This window comes from Sardina pilchardus, chromosome 24, assembly GCF_963854185.1.
Source record: "Sardina pilchardus chromosome 24, fSarPil1.1, whole genome shotgun sequence".
Taxonomy (NCBI): Eukaryota; Metazoa; Chordata; class Actinopteri; order Clupeiformes; family Clupeidae; genus Sardina; species Sardina pilchardus.
The window spans coordinates 7,622,788-7,638,072 of NC_085017.1; the positions used below are offsets into that span (position 1 = coordinate 7,622,788).

Genomic DNA, 15,285 nt, shown 5'->3' on the forward strand with positions numbered 1-15,285 from the left:
AAAGTGTATTACTTTTAACTTTAGTATAACTAGTGCAGAGCCCGTTTGTTCGTATAACATGTCATTTGTCACTGTATTCGTGCCATTAGGATGACACCCACCAAATTTGAGAGCAGACAGACAGACAGAGTGACACACAGACAGACGTTCATTGCATATGTTCTTTACAGCTATATTCTACTCGAAACTACCAACTCACCAATGCCTCAATCTCAGTCCTCAAGCTGTTGTAGTAGTCTGAAGTGGTGTCCAGGAGTGAGTTGTTAAAAGGCCGGTTAACAAGCTCCAGGTAGAAGAAGTAGGAAGAGGTCTCGACTTCACGTTGGTAGCGCACAACTCCTGGCTGATGGCCTGATGTAGAGTTTGATGATAAAAAAAGGAAAGGTTTATGAGATGTTTGGTCATTTTTACATGTTTCATAAATATTTTTTGTACATTTCTTTTCCAGTAGAAATGTTTTTGGATATTGTTATTTGATATCTTTACTCACAGTCCAATCAAAACAACATAAGTGCAATTTGATTGATATTTGAAATACACAATTAAATAACATGACTTTTTAATGTTTTAAAAAACAATATAGCATTTTGGAATCAAACTCTTCATATAACTCATATGTTTTCTGTTTGGATGAGTTGCTCTTCATTCTGATTACTGTCCCCTGTAGGTTTCCACTTGGAGTACTTTCAATGTTTGACTGAAATGTTTGGACTTTTACCTTGACATTAATTTCATGTTATGTGTTATCATCTAAATGTAAACTCTAAATATGTTAAGTACACAGGCCTACATCGAATACATATGACACCTTTACAGCCCATTATGTAAGGGATAAGGCATTCTGTTATCAGAAGTTGAAAGACGTTTCGAATAAAGGGTACAAATGTAAAGCAAATATTTCCCCTTCCCTCATTCCCTCATTTCTATCAATATAACCACACACTGACATTAAATCAATTTGACTTGCGGTTTGCTTTCAGTTATCCAGTGTTGATTTCTTATAGCCAAGTATATCTCATTGCATACAGAGCATTTCCTTTCACAAGACTTTCTCTGTTTATAATATTCATCCAGTGAGCAAGAAGTCAGAACTCAGCAGACTATACATTTATATCCATATCTGTAACAGTTTAACTGTTTCCCTTTCATTCTTCTTATTTGTTTGCTTGCTTGTTTTTAGTTTTTGTTATTGTTTAATTTCATTCAGATTTCATCTTACATTCAAATCAAGCGTTCTTGGCTATCCATGATTTGTCCTATATTCTGGTAGCCTGTAGGTATGGTAACATGTTTCTTTTCCCTCTTGTTGCCTTTCTCTCTACATACCTTATAATAGAAAGCAGTAGTGGCAGTGATGACAGTAATAGAGGCTAAATTTGAGTAAATATGCAAACTCACATTTATGTTAGACTTAGAGGTAATTGAATTGTCATCATTGTGAAGGGCTTGTTTAAGAAGTGTTTGTTTTTGATTATTTTCACGGTATCAAACCTCTGAAGACAAACTTTAACGTAATCTTTTCTGTGATTAATAGCTATGCTGTTTCAATCAATCAACATCAATAGCCAAGTTTGATCAAATGGCATGGCATTTAAACAAACAAACATATGCCATGTTCCAAAGGAGAAACCGAAAAAAGACCAGGACAACACACCTGTCAAGAGGAACATCCCAGCGCAGATCAGTCCACCACAAAGGATTGCTCTCAGCCACACATTTGACTTCTGCATCATGTTCAGTCCCTCAGCTAGAGTTCCAAATATATAAATATAGCAAAAACAGCCTGAGAGTCTGATAAGAAGACCTGTGGCGTAGATGTCTCTTCTAGGTTCTAAAGAGTGTACTGTTTTGGAGTGGAGGCTGATCTGTCAACATAAAGGGATCAATCCACATTTTTATGAAGGACCCAGGGACAATGATAAGAAGGTGTGGCCTCTTAAGAGATATGGATTATGCTTGAGGTTTCATTTCTTGTTTTTACAAACATGATTCATATTCTTCAAACCCACACCCACAGAATTTACATGTGCGTGGACCATTTTTTTGTGTATCAATATCTAAGAGTGTTGCAAGAACCAATCACCAAGAGGCAAATAGGTGTGGCAGGGGGGTTACTATGGAGATGCTATCATAAACTTTGAGTATTGTTCTGATCTTAATCCAAGACTTCCACATAGGCTACATCCACTTAGGAACTAACTGCTTGTCAAAACCTTTCTAAATATACTTTATTTAAAACATATAAATAAATAATGGCTAATAACTCAGGAATTTTGTCTCACTATTTGAATTTGTTGAATCACAAAGACTTCCACTATAATGTGTCAGACTGACCTGTACAACCAAAATAAATGTGTGGTGAATATTATTAGACAGTTTGAAAATGCTCTCTGACACTTTTTACAGTAATCCTATTACTCATACTGTACATGCAAGAACAAAATATAGTCTAGAAATCTTAGGTTATATTTTTGCTGCTGTGCCAATTGTTTACAATACCCCACCCTGGTCATAATAATGATCTAACCATGTTTAATGGACTACTACTGTACTCCCATCAAGTCAAGTTGTTCCTTTTCATAGACTGAAAATGACGCAAACTGCCTATCTGATGTATTTACTTACATTGTATATTTTATTGGGGGCCAAGCAACGAAGCTGCGAAGGCACCCATTGTGTTTGTCAGTGTTCTTATACTCTCTATGGCATCCCATAGAAGTGTATGGTAAAAAGGCATACTGATTGGGACAGTCCCATGAATCGTGTTGCCAAGTTTTATGTTGGCACCTCATATGCTCTAGCGCCACCAACAGGTCAAAGTTGGACGTGTGTTCATGCACGTAGCTTTTGACCCGTTTCTCTGATTTTCAAAAATCAGGTATAGTTGGAATCCTTGGACCAAGCCAAACTCAACGCATCCTATGACGTCAATTTCCGCCATGATGGATTTTCCGCCAATTTGGGTGTCATCAAAAACACTTTTTTTTTTAAATTATTTTTTATTTAACCTTTATTTAACCAGGTTAGAGTCCCATTGAGATTAAAAACCTATTTTACAAGGGTGACCTGGACAGGCAGCAGCAATCTTAAAACACATAGTTTCTAACCTTAAAAGCCTACTCTTTGGAACTATAACCGTTCGTCCGTAACAGCCAGTCAAAATTGGTGGCAAAGCCACCAAACAGGAAGTGAGCTCATATCTCAGCAACTTTTGCATGTATCAAAACCAAACTTGATACATGGACTCATGACCCCATCAGGAGGACGCTCAAAACATTTGGTGACTGTTGACCTCTAGGGGGCACTACAATTAAGAAACATGCCTTTTGGCCTGTAGATGCTGTGGTGCTTAGAATGAAAGTGTACTAGTGGCATCTGGTAATACTGTGGAAGGCTCTAGAGGTGACAACTTGTGACATCAGTGTAACTAATTTGGCCACCATATTGGATTTAATCAAAACACTAACAAATTTCATCTGATCCTCACCAAAATTGGCACAGACCACCTTCAGGCCATGCCTTATAAGTGCATTGCTTTCTGGAACAATTGACCGTTTTACCCTTGCAATTAGGAAAAATGCATGCTGACTTGTAACTTTTGAAGTGCTAGACATTAAACTTGCTGGTTACTCCAGCCTAACTGCTTGGCCCCCCTCATTGCTCCTCCCCCGATTTGTCTCCTGCCCGCTCCTCACCTGTGAAAGTGGAGTTTACCCTTGTGAGGAAAAACAAATAATACATAACTATGTTATTATGTATATACTATATAGTGTATTATACCTCTATATTCTAAAATCCTCTAACATCTATATAACATTACTATAATATTCTGTCCCAAAACACTATGAGGTATAGTTCTTTGGGTGCTAAGGGTTCCCTTGCATTTACTGCCACACATTTGCTCTGACCTTTTCACCATGCATGGGCTCTGTTAACTGCCTTGTATTTGAGATACCACTAATTGTGATGGAATAATCTAAGTAAAACTGAAATGGATCCTTCTAACTATTGTTTGACATTTGCTATACTGTATATCAGAAAACAAGTTCAGCTGGTATTTGAGAAGTAAAAGTGGAAGGTGGAAGGCACCGCCTTATCCTTATTTGAAGAAGGTTGTCCTCCCAACCCATACTGGAAGGTAGAGGACCTGTCACTACAAGAGCCTATGCCTTTGTCAACATTCGATAGCATTAATAAAGAGAAAAGCCTTTGTTTATTCTTCCATGCCTTAATTGGTTAGTCACTATGAGAAAATAAGCAATTACAACCTGAAAAATGACCAACTACTGCTTGATTGATCTGAACTGACTCATGATTTTGAATTCAAAAGCAGAATATTTTTAACATACATGTTTAGCATATTTGATAGCCTTACACCCCAATACTAAAACTCCAGTTTACATTAATTTGGTAAAATGTGTTGGCCTATCGCTGTGGTGCAGTGGTAGTGGCTGTGCGGATAGAGTTTTCTCTTTTGAAGGTCAAAAGAGGCTCTCCTGGAATCTTAACATCTTCCATGCAAGCACCACTATACTGGAGACCAGGAATTTGCAAGGTAATCCCAATTAATCAAATGCCGAAAGAGGCTTTGTTACAAAAGAACATCAAACATCAGAGAGGTTAAATGGTCAGGATTAAATCAGTTGAATGTTTTCCAATAGTTCTCAAACAATCTCCACCCATGAAAGATTGATATAACTTTACCAAATAATAAGCGACTGGAACATTAAAGCCTAACCTAACCAAAACCTTGTATTGCCCTAGATATCACACACACACACACACACACACACACACACACACACACACACACACACACACACACACACACACACACACACACACACACACACACAAGAGACTGGAATTGGGGGGGTCAATAATTGTAATCCTTATGTAATAAAGTGAGTCAATAATAACCACCTATTTTGTTTGGCTGGGAAATCTTCCCAGAGTCTTAATCAAACATGTGGTTCTATTTTAGGAAAGAGTCTTATTTTATTTAGAAGTGGGCAGGGCAGGCACATGTGGGGAGGAGGTGGTACAAAGTATTATCCCATTGACGCATGCAGATTGTTAGCAATGTTTGCACTGGCGTAGTAATGGAACTTTAATTGATTCAAGTCATCCACACAGCTCTGGAATTTGGAAATGGTTCTTATGTATCCAGATAAAGTTAATACCCTATTGTTAGTTTGGCTAATAGTGACTGCCCCTCCTTTCAAAGCTCATCTAAAGACCTTTCTGTTTCATGAACACTACCTCCACCACTGCATAGACGTACTGTAGGCCTACTGCATTTTGTTTTTGTTGTTGCTGTTTTGTTTGTTTTGTTTATTTTCCCCCTCCACTCTTGTTTTGTTTTGCTTTGCTTCTGTAAGGCGACTTGAGTTTGAGAATATAAATAAAAGTTGTTATTATTTATTATTAATAATGCCTATTTTAACCATGCAAATGTGCATCATTCAAGTGGCTATTGGTTAAGTGCATAGCCTACTGATCCACCCGGAAGGACACATTTAAATCTCAAAAAAGTGTAGGCTATTAGAAAGAAAGAATGAAACAGATTTTTGAAATAAAAACTTGATGTCATTAATCAGAAAATTGGCAGTGGTTTATCCTGACTCTTATGACTGTGCAACAGACCAAGTAGGCCTATGCTTCGGGTGGAATCTTTATACAACAGCGCCCTCCTCATGTGTTGGAAATATCGCAGGTAGATTGCTTACCGTTATTTTTTAGGAATGCGGGCAACAAATTCCTTTTTCAGAGTGCTAGATTTAGGCATTAGTAGACCAACGGGTTGAAAATTGATAGCCTAAACAATGCAGGGTATAGCCTCATTTCGTTCATTTTTTTGGCCTAATTTTCACGACTCATCAATATTCCTGCATAAATGTTGCAATTTTATTACTTTGGGTGCATTAAGCAATTTACCCCAAACCGACAGGAATTACAGTAACATCACCTTACACTCTGGAAAGATGTTTAGGAAAGTCGGAACCTATCATGTGAGGTATTGATTTCCCTCGTTCAATGTTCCTGTCGGACCACCAATATGCGCTAGAACTACTGCGCTTGCGCTAAGCACGTCAGAGGTAAACATGTCAGCTCACATGGTAACTCGGCACGTGAAAGCATGAGAGTGGGCTGCTGTGGCTGTCGTTGAGTGTTGGAAACCATGTATAAGTTCAGATGAATGAACGACTGTGGGCAGCACCAGCCCCTCGCAAGAAGCTTTTCCCACTGGCATCGATATCGCTAATGTCTGGATGTAAAGTGGCTCTAAAATCTTATCTGCCTAGCCATTTTCCACTTGTGAATTAGCAGCTCACCAGGAGACGTGCGGTAGCCTACTGCAGGTAACGTATGTCAGAGAGCAATCACATTATTCAGTTAATGTGCTTTATAGCAGCGATGCCTGCATGTTTTTGCATATCCGTTGGTGTCCGTAGGCTTAGCACTACTAGGGAGATTGCAGATGGATGAACTTGACGTCTTGACGGTCTTGTGGTGGCCTACCCAACGCTAGCTATTCAGCTGCTAATGTTTATTAGTGCCATTTCTGTCGTTTCCTGGTGTTGTGTTTTGTATGGTAACGTTGCTTAGTTAACCTACAGGATTGTGTGTTGTTTTAATGTCATTTTAGCCCCATCATTTCGAAGTGCATAATCTCTCCCACTTCATTTGGCAGATATAGCCATGGCAGGACGAGGCAGAGGACGAGGCCAACTGACTTTCAATGTCGACGCCCTTGGTATCAAAAGAGGAGAGGCCCTGCCTCCGACAATGAACAAGCCCTCTCCCCTGTTTCCTGTAAGACCCTCTTTGTTCTGGTCATCATTCTAATAAATGTTGACACTTTTTTGTAGAGTGGTTGACACTAACTGAATATCTGTGCAGCCTATGCAGTTCCAGCCAGTGCCTTTGCAGACGGGAGAGGCAGTGGAGTATATGCTCGCCCTCAAGCAAGAGCTCAGAGCTTCTACAAAAAACCTGCCATTTCACATTGTTCCTGCTAAACCCAAGAGGGGTGAGTGGTAAAGTGTGGGTGTGGGTGTGGGTGTGGGTGAGAGAGAGAGAGAGAGAGAGAGAGAGATGGCCACAATCAGCATTACAAATCCAACCACTTTCTCTAGGCGTTACCGTTCAACTCACCAGTTTTAAAAGAGCGTCATAGTGCTATTTAACAAGTGCGAATGTACATTAATTGTTCTCTTTTTCAGATGTAGAAAGATACACCGACAAGTACCAGACCTCGGAACCCAAGAATAACACCATTGAGTGGACCCCAGGTGAGCAATACAATCCCCGAACAATGAAGGTGGATGTTCTTATTGTGCATGCTGATGGCCTCTGCCCTGTCTGTGACAAAAGACTCAAGTATACAGTAGTTCAGTTAAGTATGGTCAAAGCAAAGATTGTTGATTTACCATACCACTCTGCTTGAGCCCTGTCCGGTCAAAAGCTTGTATAAGGCAAACAATTTAATTAACATTTTTATATAATATAAAGTGCCTTAAAGTACACTTTTTAATTCTAATGGTTTCATCATGTGCACAAGCAAAGCATAGGACACATGTGGATAGAGGTTGCTTATTGACCTGTAATACTTTTGACAATAGTAGAAATATTGAACATAGAATATTATGTAGGCAGAATAGTTAAGTGTGTTTTATTGAGAGTGAGAGATAGCACGCAGAAGCCTGGCAAATGTACTGTATGTAGCAAGGTGCAACATTTCAGTGTTTCAATCAAATTGCAGAGGCATACACACAGAAAACTAAACCAACTTTCGAAGAAAAGGATCAATTATTCAAACTTTTTAATGCAAATCCAGAGTTCAATGTTAACAGGATTACCGTAGGTGTTATCAACGTGTTGAATTAGCTGCTGTTTGTGATGCAGACTGGAATCGACTGCCGAAGGAACTTTGCATCAAAGTTCGAGAGCCCCAAAAAGCCAGTAAGTAGACCATAAACAGAGGTGGATGTTATTGAGCATGAAATAGTGTTACACACATGAAATGCTGCTTGTTTTTATAAATTTTGCAAACATCAATCAAGCATTTTTCTCCCCCCCCCCCCGCCACACACACAGAGGCGCGTCCTCCGATGAAGAGGAAGCTGAAGAAGGAAGTGGGGAAAGAGGAGATTATCGAGAAACTAGAGGTACAATCTTAGGTGCTGTGTCCACCAAACGCGTTTTTTGCGCCGACGGCGACAATTTTCAATGTTAAGTCTATGTAGCTCAGCGCTCACAGCGCCGGCGCCGACCGTTTTTTGTCGCAGCGCTCAGAGCGCTCAAAGTTGAAATCTGTTCAACTTTTAGAACAGCGCCGGGCTCGTCAATGGCACTTCTCGTTATAAACAGTCACTGGTTTTGGTAACTTAGCAACAATAAACACTTAATAAACACTCCGAGAGGAGGAGGTTTTGGGCGCTCTGGCTGTAAAAAACGCATTTGGTGGACACAGCACCTTATTGTTCTCACCAGTATATTCTAGCGCATTGGTTTGGTGATATTACAGTCTATTTAAGTATTACAGTGTAATACAGTGTATTTAAGAAGATATATACTATTAAGGACACAGGGTCTATTATTTGTGTGTGTGTGTGTGCGCGTGTGCGTGCGTACGTGTGTGTGCGTGTGCTTGAATGTGTTCCATAGTAAGGGTGCAAAGGTATGTATTAGTACCGAACCATTTAGGTACAGAACATTAGGCTCCATATGTGGTACCGACTGTACCAATGCAGTCTCAATAGTGATCAACATCAACAGGCTTCAAATTCAAGTTCCCACACAAACATTAAGTACTAGCGGGCCATATGTCAATTTAGTCAGTTAACATAAAAAAAAAAATGGAAAAACATTTGGGAAAAAAAACACCTTTTCAAAATAATATGCCCATTGCACATAAAAATACTGTCAGTGAATTAGGTTAGCCGTACTACAGGTTTACTGAACCAAAAATGAACCAAACCGAGTCTTCAAAAACGAGCTACACAACTACCATTACACCCCTATTCTGTAATTTAACCACTGACATTGGCAGGGTGAACATTTCTTTGTAACCTTTCACCTATGGGATAGTTGTAATTTTATTGCAGGACTTTACAAAATTGCGTGAGTAACCATGTTTTAATCTACAGACGCTGGAAAAGAAAGAAGCGGAAGGGAAGTCTGACGAAGAGGAGGAAAACGAAGGGAACAAAAAAAAGAAAAGCGAGGAAGACGAAGAGCCGGAAGAGGAGAATGATTATGATGATGAAGACATTGAAGATGTAAAAAGAGAAGTTATTTAGTTATTTCCAATGCCGTGTAAAATATCTGTCATGCCGTGCAACTGACATTTTGATTTCCCTTGGCAGGAAACGGATTACATCATGTCCTACTTTGACAACGGAGAAGACTTCGGTGGAGACAGTGATGACAATATGGACGAAGCCATATACTGAAGTCTCTGTAAATCTTCTCTCTCTGGGTTTTACCTGTTTACCTTTAACATAAAGTAGACAACCAATTGTTTACAAGGTGTTCTGACCAATCAGATTCAAGCGGACAGGCATGGCAGGACACTATAACACCTTTTGTAAGGTGAGCTGCTACAATCCATCATACTTGACTGTGGCAAGTGTGCTCAGCTGCTAACACATAACCATAGTGTTCATCAATACTTTCAGTTAGCTAAGAGTATAATCTTGCTGTGAGCTGGAGTGTGGTACGTTTTTCAGTTAGGAGATCGTTCTTTGAGGCAGCCATTGATCATTGTTCCTCTAGTACCAAAGCCAGCTTGGGGTTGGACCAGAACAGGAGTTTTATTCTGAGATTGCATCTGGCAAAGTCACGCAGATTCACACTGCAGAATTTATTTTATGTGCCTGGATTTTTTTTTATTTTATTTTTTATGAATCTTTATGATCTTTTATGAACCACTAATAATGTCATTTTAAAAAAAGAAAAACGGTTTAAAATTGTTATTTGTTTTATTTGTTCTGTCATAAGTCATGTCATTGTTTTAAAAAGAAATGATACCAATCCCTGTATAATGGCAGTCTGTTTTGTCAGATATTGGACGTCATCTAAGCAGTAGGGGGCGATCTCTGTCTTTCAGCATGTAGAAGCTGTACTAATGACACAAATGTGACTCTGCACTTTGCATGAAAGTATAGACGAGCATCAATATGAAGTTAGTGAAAACAACAATGCTATTGGACAGTAAAATGTACCATTAAACTGTTCTCAGGCCTTATTGCTGAATGAATTAATCTTATTTTGGGTAAGATTGGCTACATTTCAGTATGAAGAGATTGCTTTATTAAACCCATACTGGTAATTTGGTTTATTTCTTCTGTTGATATTTCAAGATGAGTTATAGTGACCCGTGTAGTCACGACTGTATGTGTATGTTCAAATCTGGCTTAGCTCTGGTCTGGCATAAACTGCCAAATGGCTATATTTGACATCTGGAAATTCTTGGTTGGGTTTTACGAGAATGTAGCGCCAGTGGAAACACACAGATGCACCTACTTTTTTTTTTATTCATATCTTGTACAGACCTCTGAACACCCTGGAATATATATTCTGGTCATATATCAGTTGACAGTATGGAAGCTCTTAGCATACAAAAGTAGTGGATAAAAGGAGCAGTATACAGTACATAGATGTGCACACATACTGTACATGCATTCTTACTTGTGCTAAGGCTTTGGGATTTTGGGAGATACTTTTGTCTAAAGCGAGAACCATAAATAACAACAATACAATAGTTAAATTTGACAGTAGAGAAGTTACAAAGTTGGTAAGACTACATTAAGAAGAATAGGAGAGCAATAATAAACAACAATGTCAATTCAATCAATAGAATAATGAAAATAGACAAATACTATAATATACAAACCATACAAAAACACTTAAATAAGTGCATGTAGTGTATGCGAAGAGACACTACAACATTTTCAAAATTGCTCAGTTGACAAAAATTAAGACTGAAATTAATTATCAGAAGTATTGAAATGAAGGCTTCAGTTTTATTATAAGCAAACAATTTGCTCCATCTGTTAAATGAAGAAATGGAGGGGCATGATTAAGCATGATTCCCATGCCTTCTTGTACAGTAATTTCCTGTATATTAGCCACATTGTGTAAACCGCAGCACATGTGTTTTATGCAAGTTAAAAAAAAACATCTTAATACTATTAACTGCCCCCATGAATCAACTTCATTGCTGAAGAAATTTTGCAAAATCAATGAACCTTGGCTAATAATTGGGAAAGTACGGTAGGCCTGGAGTGAGAGGGTGTCCTGTGCTGGTCTATGAATGCAGAGGTGGGCACTAGTACTCCCCAGCGTGTGTGGCGTAGAGAAGTTAGACTGGCAGGTAGAGGAGGATGCTTGTCATTCTGTGAGAGGAAACGGGCATCCTTGACCTTCTTCCCCAACACTGGCTGGTCAGTGTTCTTTGTAGATTAAGAGCTCTTTTCCAAAATGCTATAAATTCATTTTTTGAAAACATTAATTATAAGTCATGTTATTTAATTGTGTATTTAAGGTAATATCAATAAAAAGTACAGTTGTGTTGTTTTGATTATGTAAAGATGTATCAAATAACAACCCAGTTGCAGTTCATTGAAATTACTTGGTAAACATAAATACTACATGAATGCATACAAATGATGGATATGGCATTTTGGAAAATAGTTATTCAAATATTGGGTTATTAATATATTGGGTTAAATATTGAGTATTGTGTATTGTATATTGTGATGGAATCACATGGATATTGCTAAGAAATCCTTACCTTATGCCAAGTTTAGGTTTAACCCGTTTAGGTTAACTTGGAGGTCTTTGGGTGGATTCACCATGATCTTGTTTATGAACACGAATTTGATGACAATAGCATTCATGTATGATGAGTTAAAAAGAAGTTTCATCTTCACAATCACTGATGACTTCTGCTGTCTATGAGAGAGAGAGAGAGATGTCATACAAGTGAAAACAATGCTGTACACTATTTGTGCAATGAGCATAAACAATTCTGGTGTAACAAGACAGTTTTAGGTTTAATCAGCCAAATAGTGTCACAAGGCATGACTGTAAGGTGGACTAGAGAAGGCTCATACTTGAATGACATATCTTCAACACCAGCAAACGTGTAACGTGTGGGACAAGAAGTGCATTTGAATGCACGATCCATCTGAAAAAAATGAAAATGAATAAACCAAATACATCTGAATATCCATCATTATACTAATGCTATCAATATAAAGCCTTTCCAGTGTGTGGACAACATATTTATCAATACATGTAGAATGTTGATCTCACACAAATGAAGTCTCAGCTTGTCTTGATTTCACTCAAAGTATCATGAATCGACAGGACACCCTTGATTGATTACATAAATGAAATAATATCTGACATCTTACTGTAAGACAGTTGATATGAATTGGTAAGTGGTCTATATAGCTAGCATGAAATGTTTCTACCTAATGTTTATGTATTTATAAAGGGTTCAGTCTAATGATCTCCATCTGAAAAGAAACAAAGTTTTGACTGTTACTGCATAGATTTCTTAACAAAGCCCAGCATACCCAGTTCACAAAGTTAATATACCATTAATAACACTAGAAATCACACTTCTCCCACTAAGGGCTTTCATGAAGAGTGCCATATGACTAAGTCAGACTTACCAAATCATCCACCTCAGACTTCAGGCTCTTGAAGTAGACTGAAGAAGGATCCAGGAGTGAGTCATCAAATATCCGATTGGTGACTTCCAGATTGAAGAGAAAAGCTACTGGTTTGACCGATTGTTGCACTCCAGACAGCGGATAACCTAAGGGAGAGGTCAAGGTCAAATTAAGAACTGTGACTTTGCTCTCTCATCCTGTAATATAAATATAAGTCTCTGGTAGTGTAAACTAATGCCACTAACACCACTAAACCATAAAATCCACATAGGGGAGAATAGTATTGGCTTATTATGTTAGCATGATATTCATGTAAAGGTTATGTTAGCGATAGATATTTACATAGCCTAATCACACACACATTGGACAATCCATGTTCATCTGAGTCAATGCATCTGAAAGATGTCAAACATGCACATTATGGCATCAAAACTATAAATGTTTTATTACTTTACAACAAATAAATAATCTTAATTCCTTCATTGACCTTTACACAATATACATCTAACATCAATGTGTACAAACGTCAAAGACAAAAACACACCTGTCACTTGGAAGTTTCCAACACTTAAAAGTCCACCCAGGAGGACCACTCTTGCCCACAGACTTAGAGACCCTGTCATCTCCAATACCTGCCGTTCCAACTTCGAATACAGATTAAAATGGTTCTGATATCTAACCTAAAGTAGATTTAAAGTGACAATTTGGCTCTTTGTGTTTTTCAGTGTAAATATTAACGGGCCATTTATATGTCAAGGCCAAGTCACTTTTTAAGGACTATGATGAGGTGTGGCCACCTATCAGACATGAGTTTTGATTTGCTAATAGTTTTTACAATGGTTTATAATATTCATATATCCACACCCACCTATATATCTCATGTGAAAGACATTTTTACGTCAACAGCATCTCACGTGGTAATGCTTAGACAAACAAGTCACGAAGAGTGAAGTCATTGGGGTTGAGGAGCTGACCTTTTTGTGAGGGAGTGGCAGCCAAGGGAACATCCTCAAATAAACTGAACAGAAATGCTAATGTCTCTATATATCCAGGACTGTCTCTGAGAAGTGTCTCTTCTGCAGAGTCCTGAAATTGAAACTCTCATTTTTTATTAATGGAATTAAAACATATTGCTTAGCTCTGCAAAAATGCTTATTTTTCTCAAATTTTGTTCACAGATTTGTTCAAATCTCAGTGTGGCTGCAGGATTGTTGCACAAATGTCTCTTCTCCCTTGGCTGGTCACAATAAATAAGGGTCACGCTATGCTCTGTTTCAGGTTTTGAGTGAGTGTGCAACTGGCCTGCTGACTGCAGGGACAACGAGTCCCTAGAGGGGTTATTTGTGAACTAAATGTAGCCTACAGGTTAAAGGCTCTTTAAAACTGATCTTTAAAAGGGGAGTGACAACTGAAAGTGTTTTGCTTATATTTTCTTATATTTGATTCAATATAATTGAGGGATGTGAGGAAAAATCTAAACTCCAGGATCCACAGGATCGTCATAGGGCTCGTCATAGGGTGTACTTTGAAGCAAGTCATACATTCAAACATGAGAACCATGTTCCATTAGGTGTGTTAAGTGGCAGAGGAGTTAAAATGTGTATTTGCATACCTGAGACCTATTTTAACTGAATAAAAGACCTAATCTTTAAGAACACAATCCAGTTCCAGCACAGGTTCGGCAATAATATATTATTCAAGGTGACACAAATCAGAAAATAAGTCATTGAATTGGCAAATGAAATGACCAGATATACAAACAAATGAAAGTTACATGTTTGGAATGCTCAATATTTCACAGTTCACTTGTTTATAAGATCTGTTTGATATTGGAAAAGGAGTTGTTTTGTTTTGTTTGAATGTTTTTAATTTGTGTGTTATTTCACCTGAAAGTGTCCTTTCTTGACTGGGATGCATGGTTGTCCCTAACTCACATGTGTGTCATTTCTCATATTTCTGCCCATTTTGTTTTAGTAAAAGATGTGATATGATTTGGAGGAAAAATAATCATACACTTTTGTCTTTTGAGTCTTTTCTTCATATCAGTCTCATATCAGTAATCAGTCTCTCTGATCATTTTGGTTAAATCAGTAGACTTTTTCTGTCATTCCCCACTTTGATCCAACACCATTGGTGATGGGGAATTTACAAGCCCCAGGTGAGCCCATCCACCCGCCAAAATGGTAACGTTAAAATATTTGTTCCATATTTTGGCTTCATTTTTAATTTCCTGTCCTGGTCCACTAGATGTTACAGATACTTTAATTCATGGTGGTCTGTGTATGACTGCTGTGTTTAACTCCTATGTGTGTGTGGCTATTCTGCTATGAATCTTAGATCTCCCTTGAAAAAAAGAAAGGCATTATTCAAAAAAAAAATCCTTCCTATTCATCACGTCCCCCCAGTCATGTCTTTATTGCCCCCCCCCCCCCCCTCAGCGCCCCTTTCAATATATAAATTATAATTATATTGCTGATGTTTAAGCTTAATCATAGCAGCATTCATGCTGACATATTGATTACCACACAATCCTGCCGGATCAAGATCCGTTTGTCTGCATACCACAAAGTATTATAGCTGAGGCGGGATATATTGG

The 15,285-nt window shown here is 38.2% G+C and overlaps 1 protein-coding gene across 2 annotated transcripts; it reads left to right on the forward strand.

Annotated features, from left to right (window-relative positions):
• The first annotated feature begins 6,111 nt into the window (after positions 1 to 6,111).
• LOC134072532 (DNA-directed RNA polymerase III subunit RPC7-like) lies at positions 6,112 to 10,252 on the forward strand. 2 transcript variants are annotated; one of them, XM_062529269.1, is made up of 8 exons: positions 6,112 to 6,362; positions 6,650 to 6,816; positions 6,904 to 7,033; positions 7,227 to 7,295; positions 7,909 to 7,965; positions 8,101 to 8,171; positions 9,153 to 9,284; positions 9,372 to 10,252. In XM_062529269.1, exons 2-8 carry the CDS (start codon positions 6,703 to 6,705, stop codon positions 9,456 to 9,458), a joined length of 660 nt encoding a protein of 219 aa, XP_062385253.1. In that variant the 5' UTR covers positions 6,112 to 6,362; positions 6,650 to 6,702; the 3' UTR covers positions 9,459 to 10,252. The 2 variants fall into 2 exon arrangements, with proteins under 2 accessions (XP_062385253.1, XP_062385252.1); XM_062529268.1 differs by having other exon boundaries at positions 6,695 to 6,816.
• Positions 10,253 to 15,285: the final 5,033 nt, after the last annotated feature.

Bases quoted from the DNA above. Each gene is read 5' to 3' on its own strand.
- LOC134072532 (XM_062529269.1), top strand. From the start codon at position 6,703: ATGGCAGGACGAGGCAGAGGACGAGGCCAACTGACTTTCAATGTCGAC. The intron at 7,296-7,908 runs GTGAGCAATACA...TTTGTGATGCAG, and splicing joins CACCATTGAGTGGACCCCAG to ACTGGAATCGACTGCCGAAG. The intron at 9,285-9,371 runs GTAAAAAGAGAA...TTCCCTTGGCAG, and splicing joins ATGATGAAGACATTGAAGAT to GAAACGGATTACATCATGTC.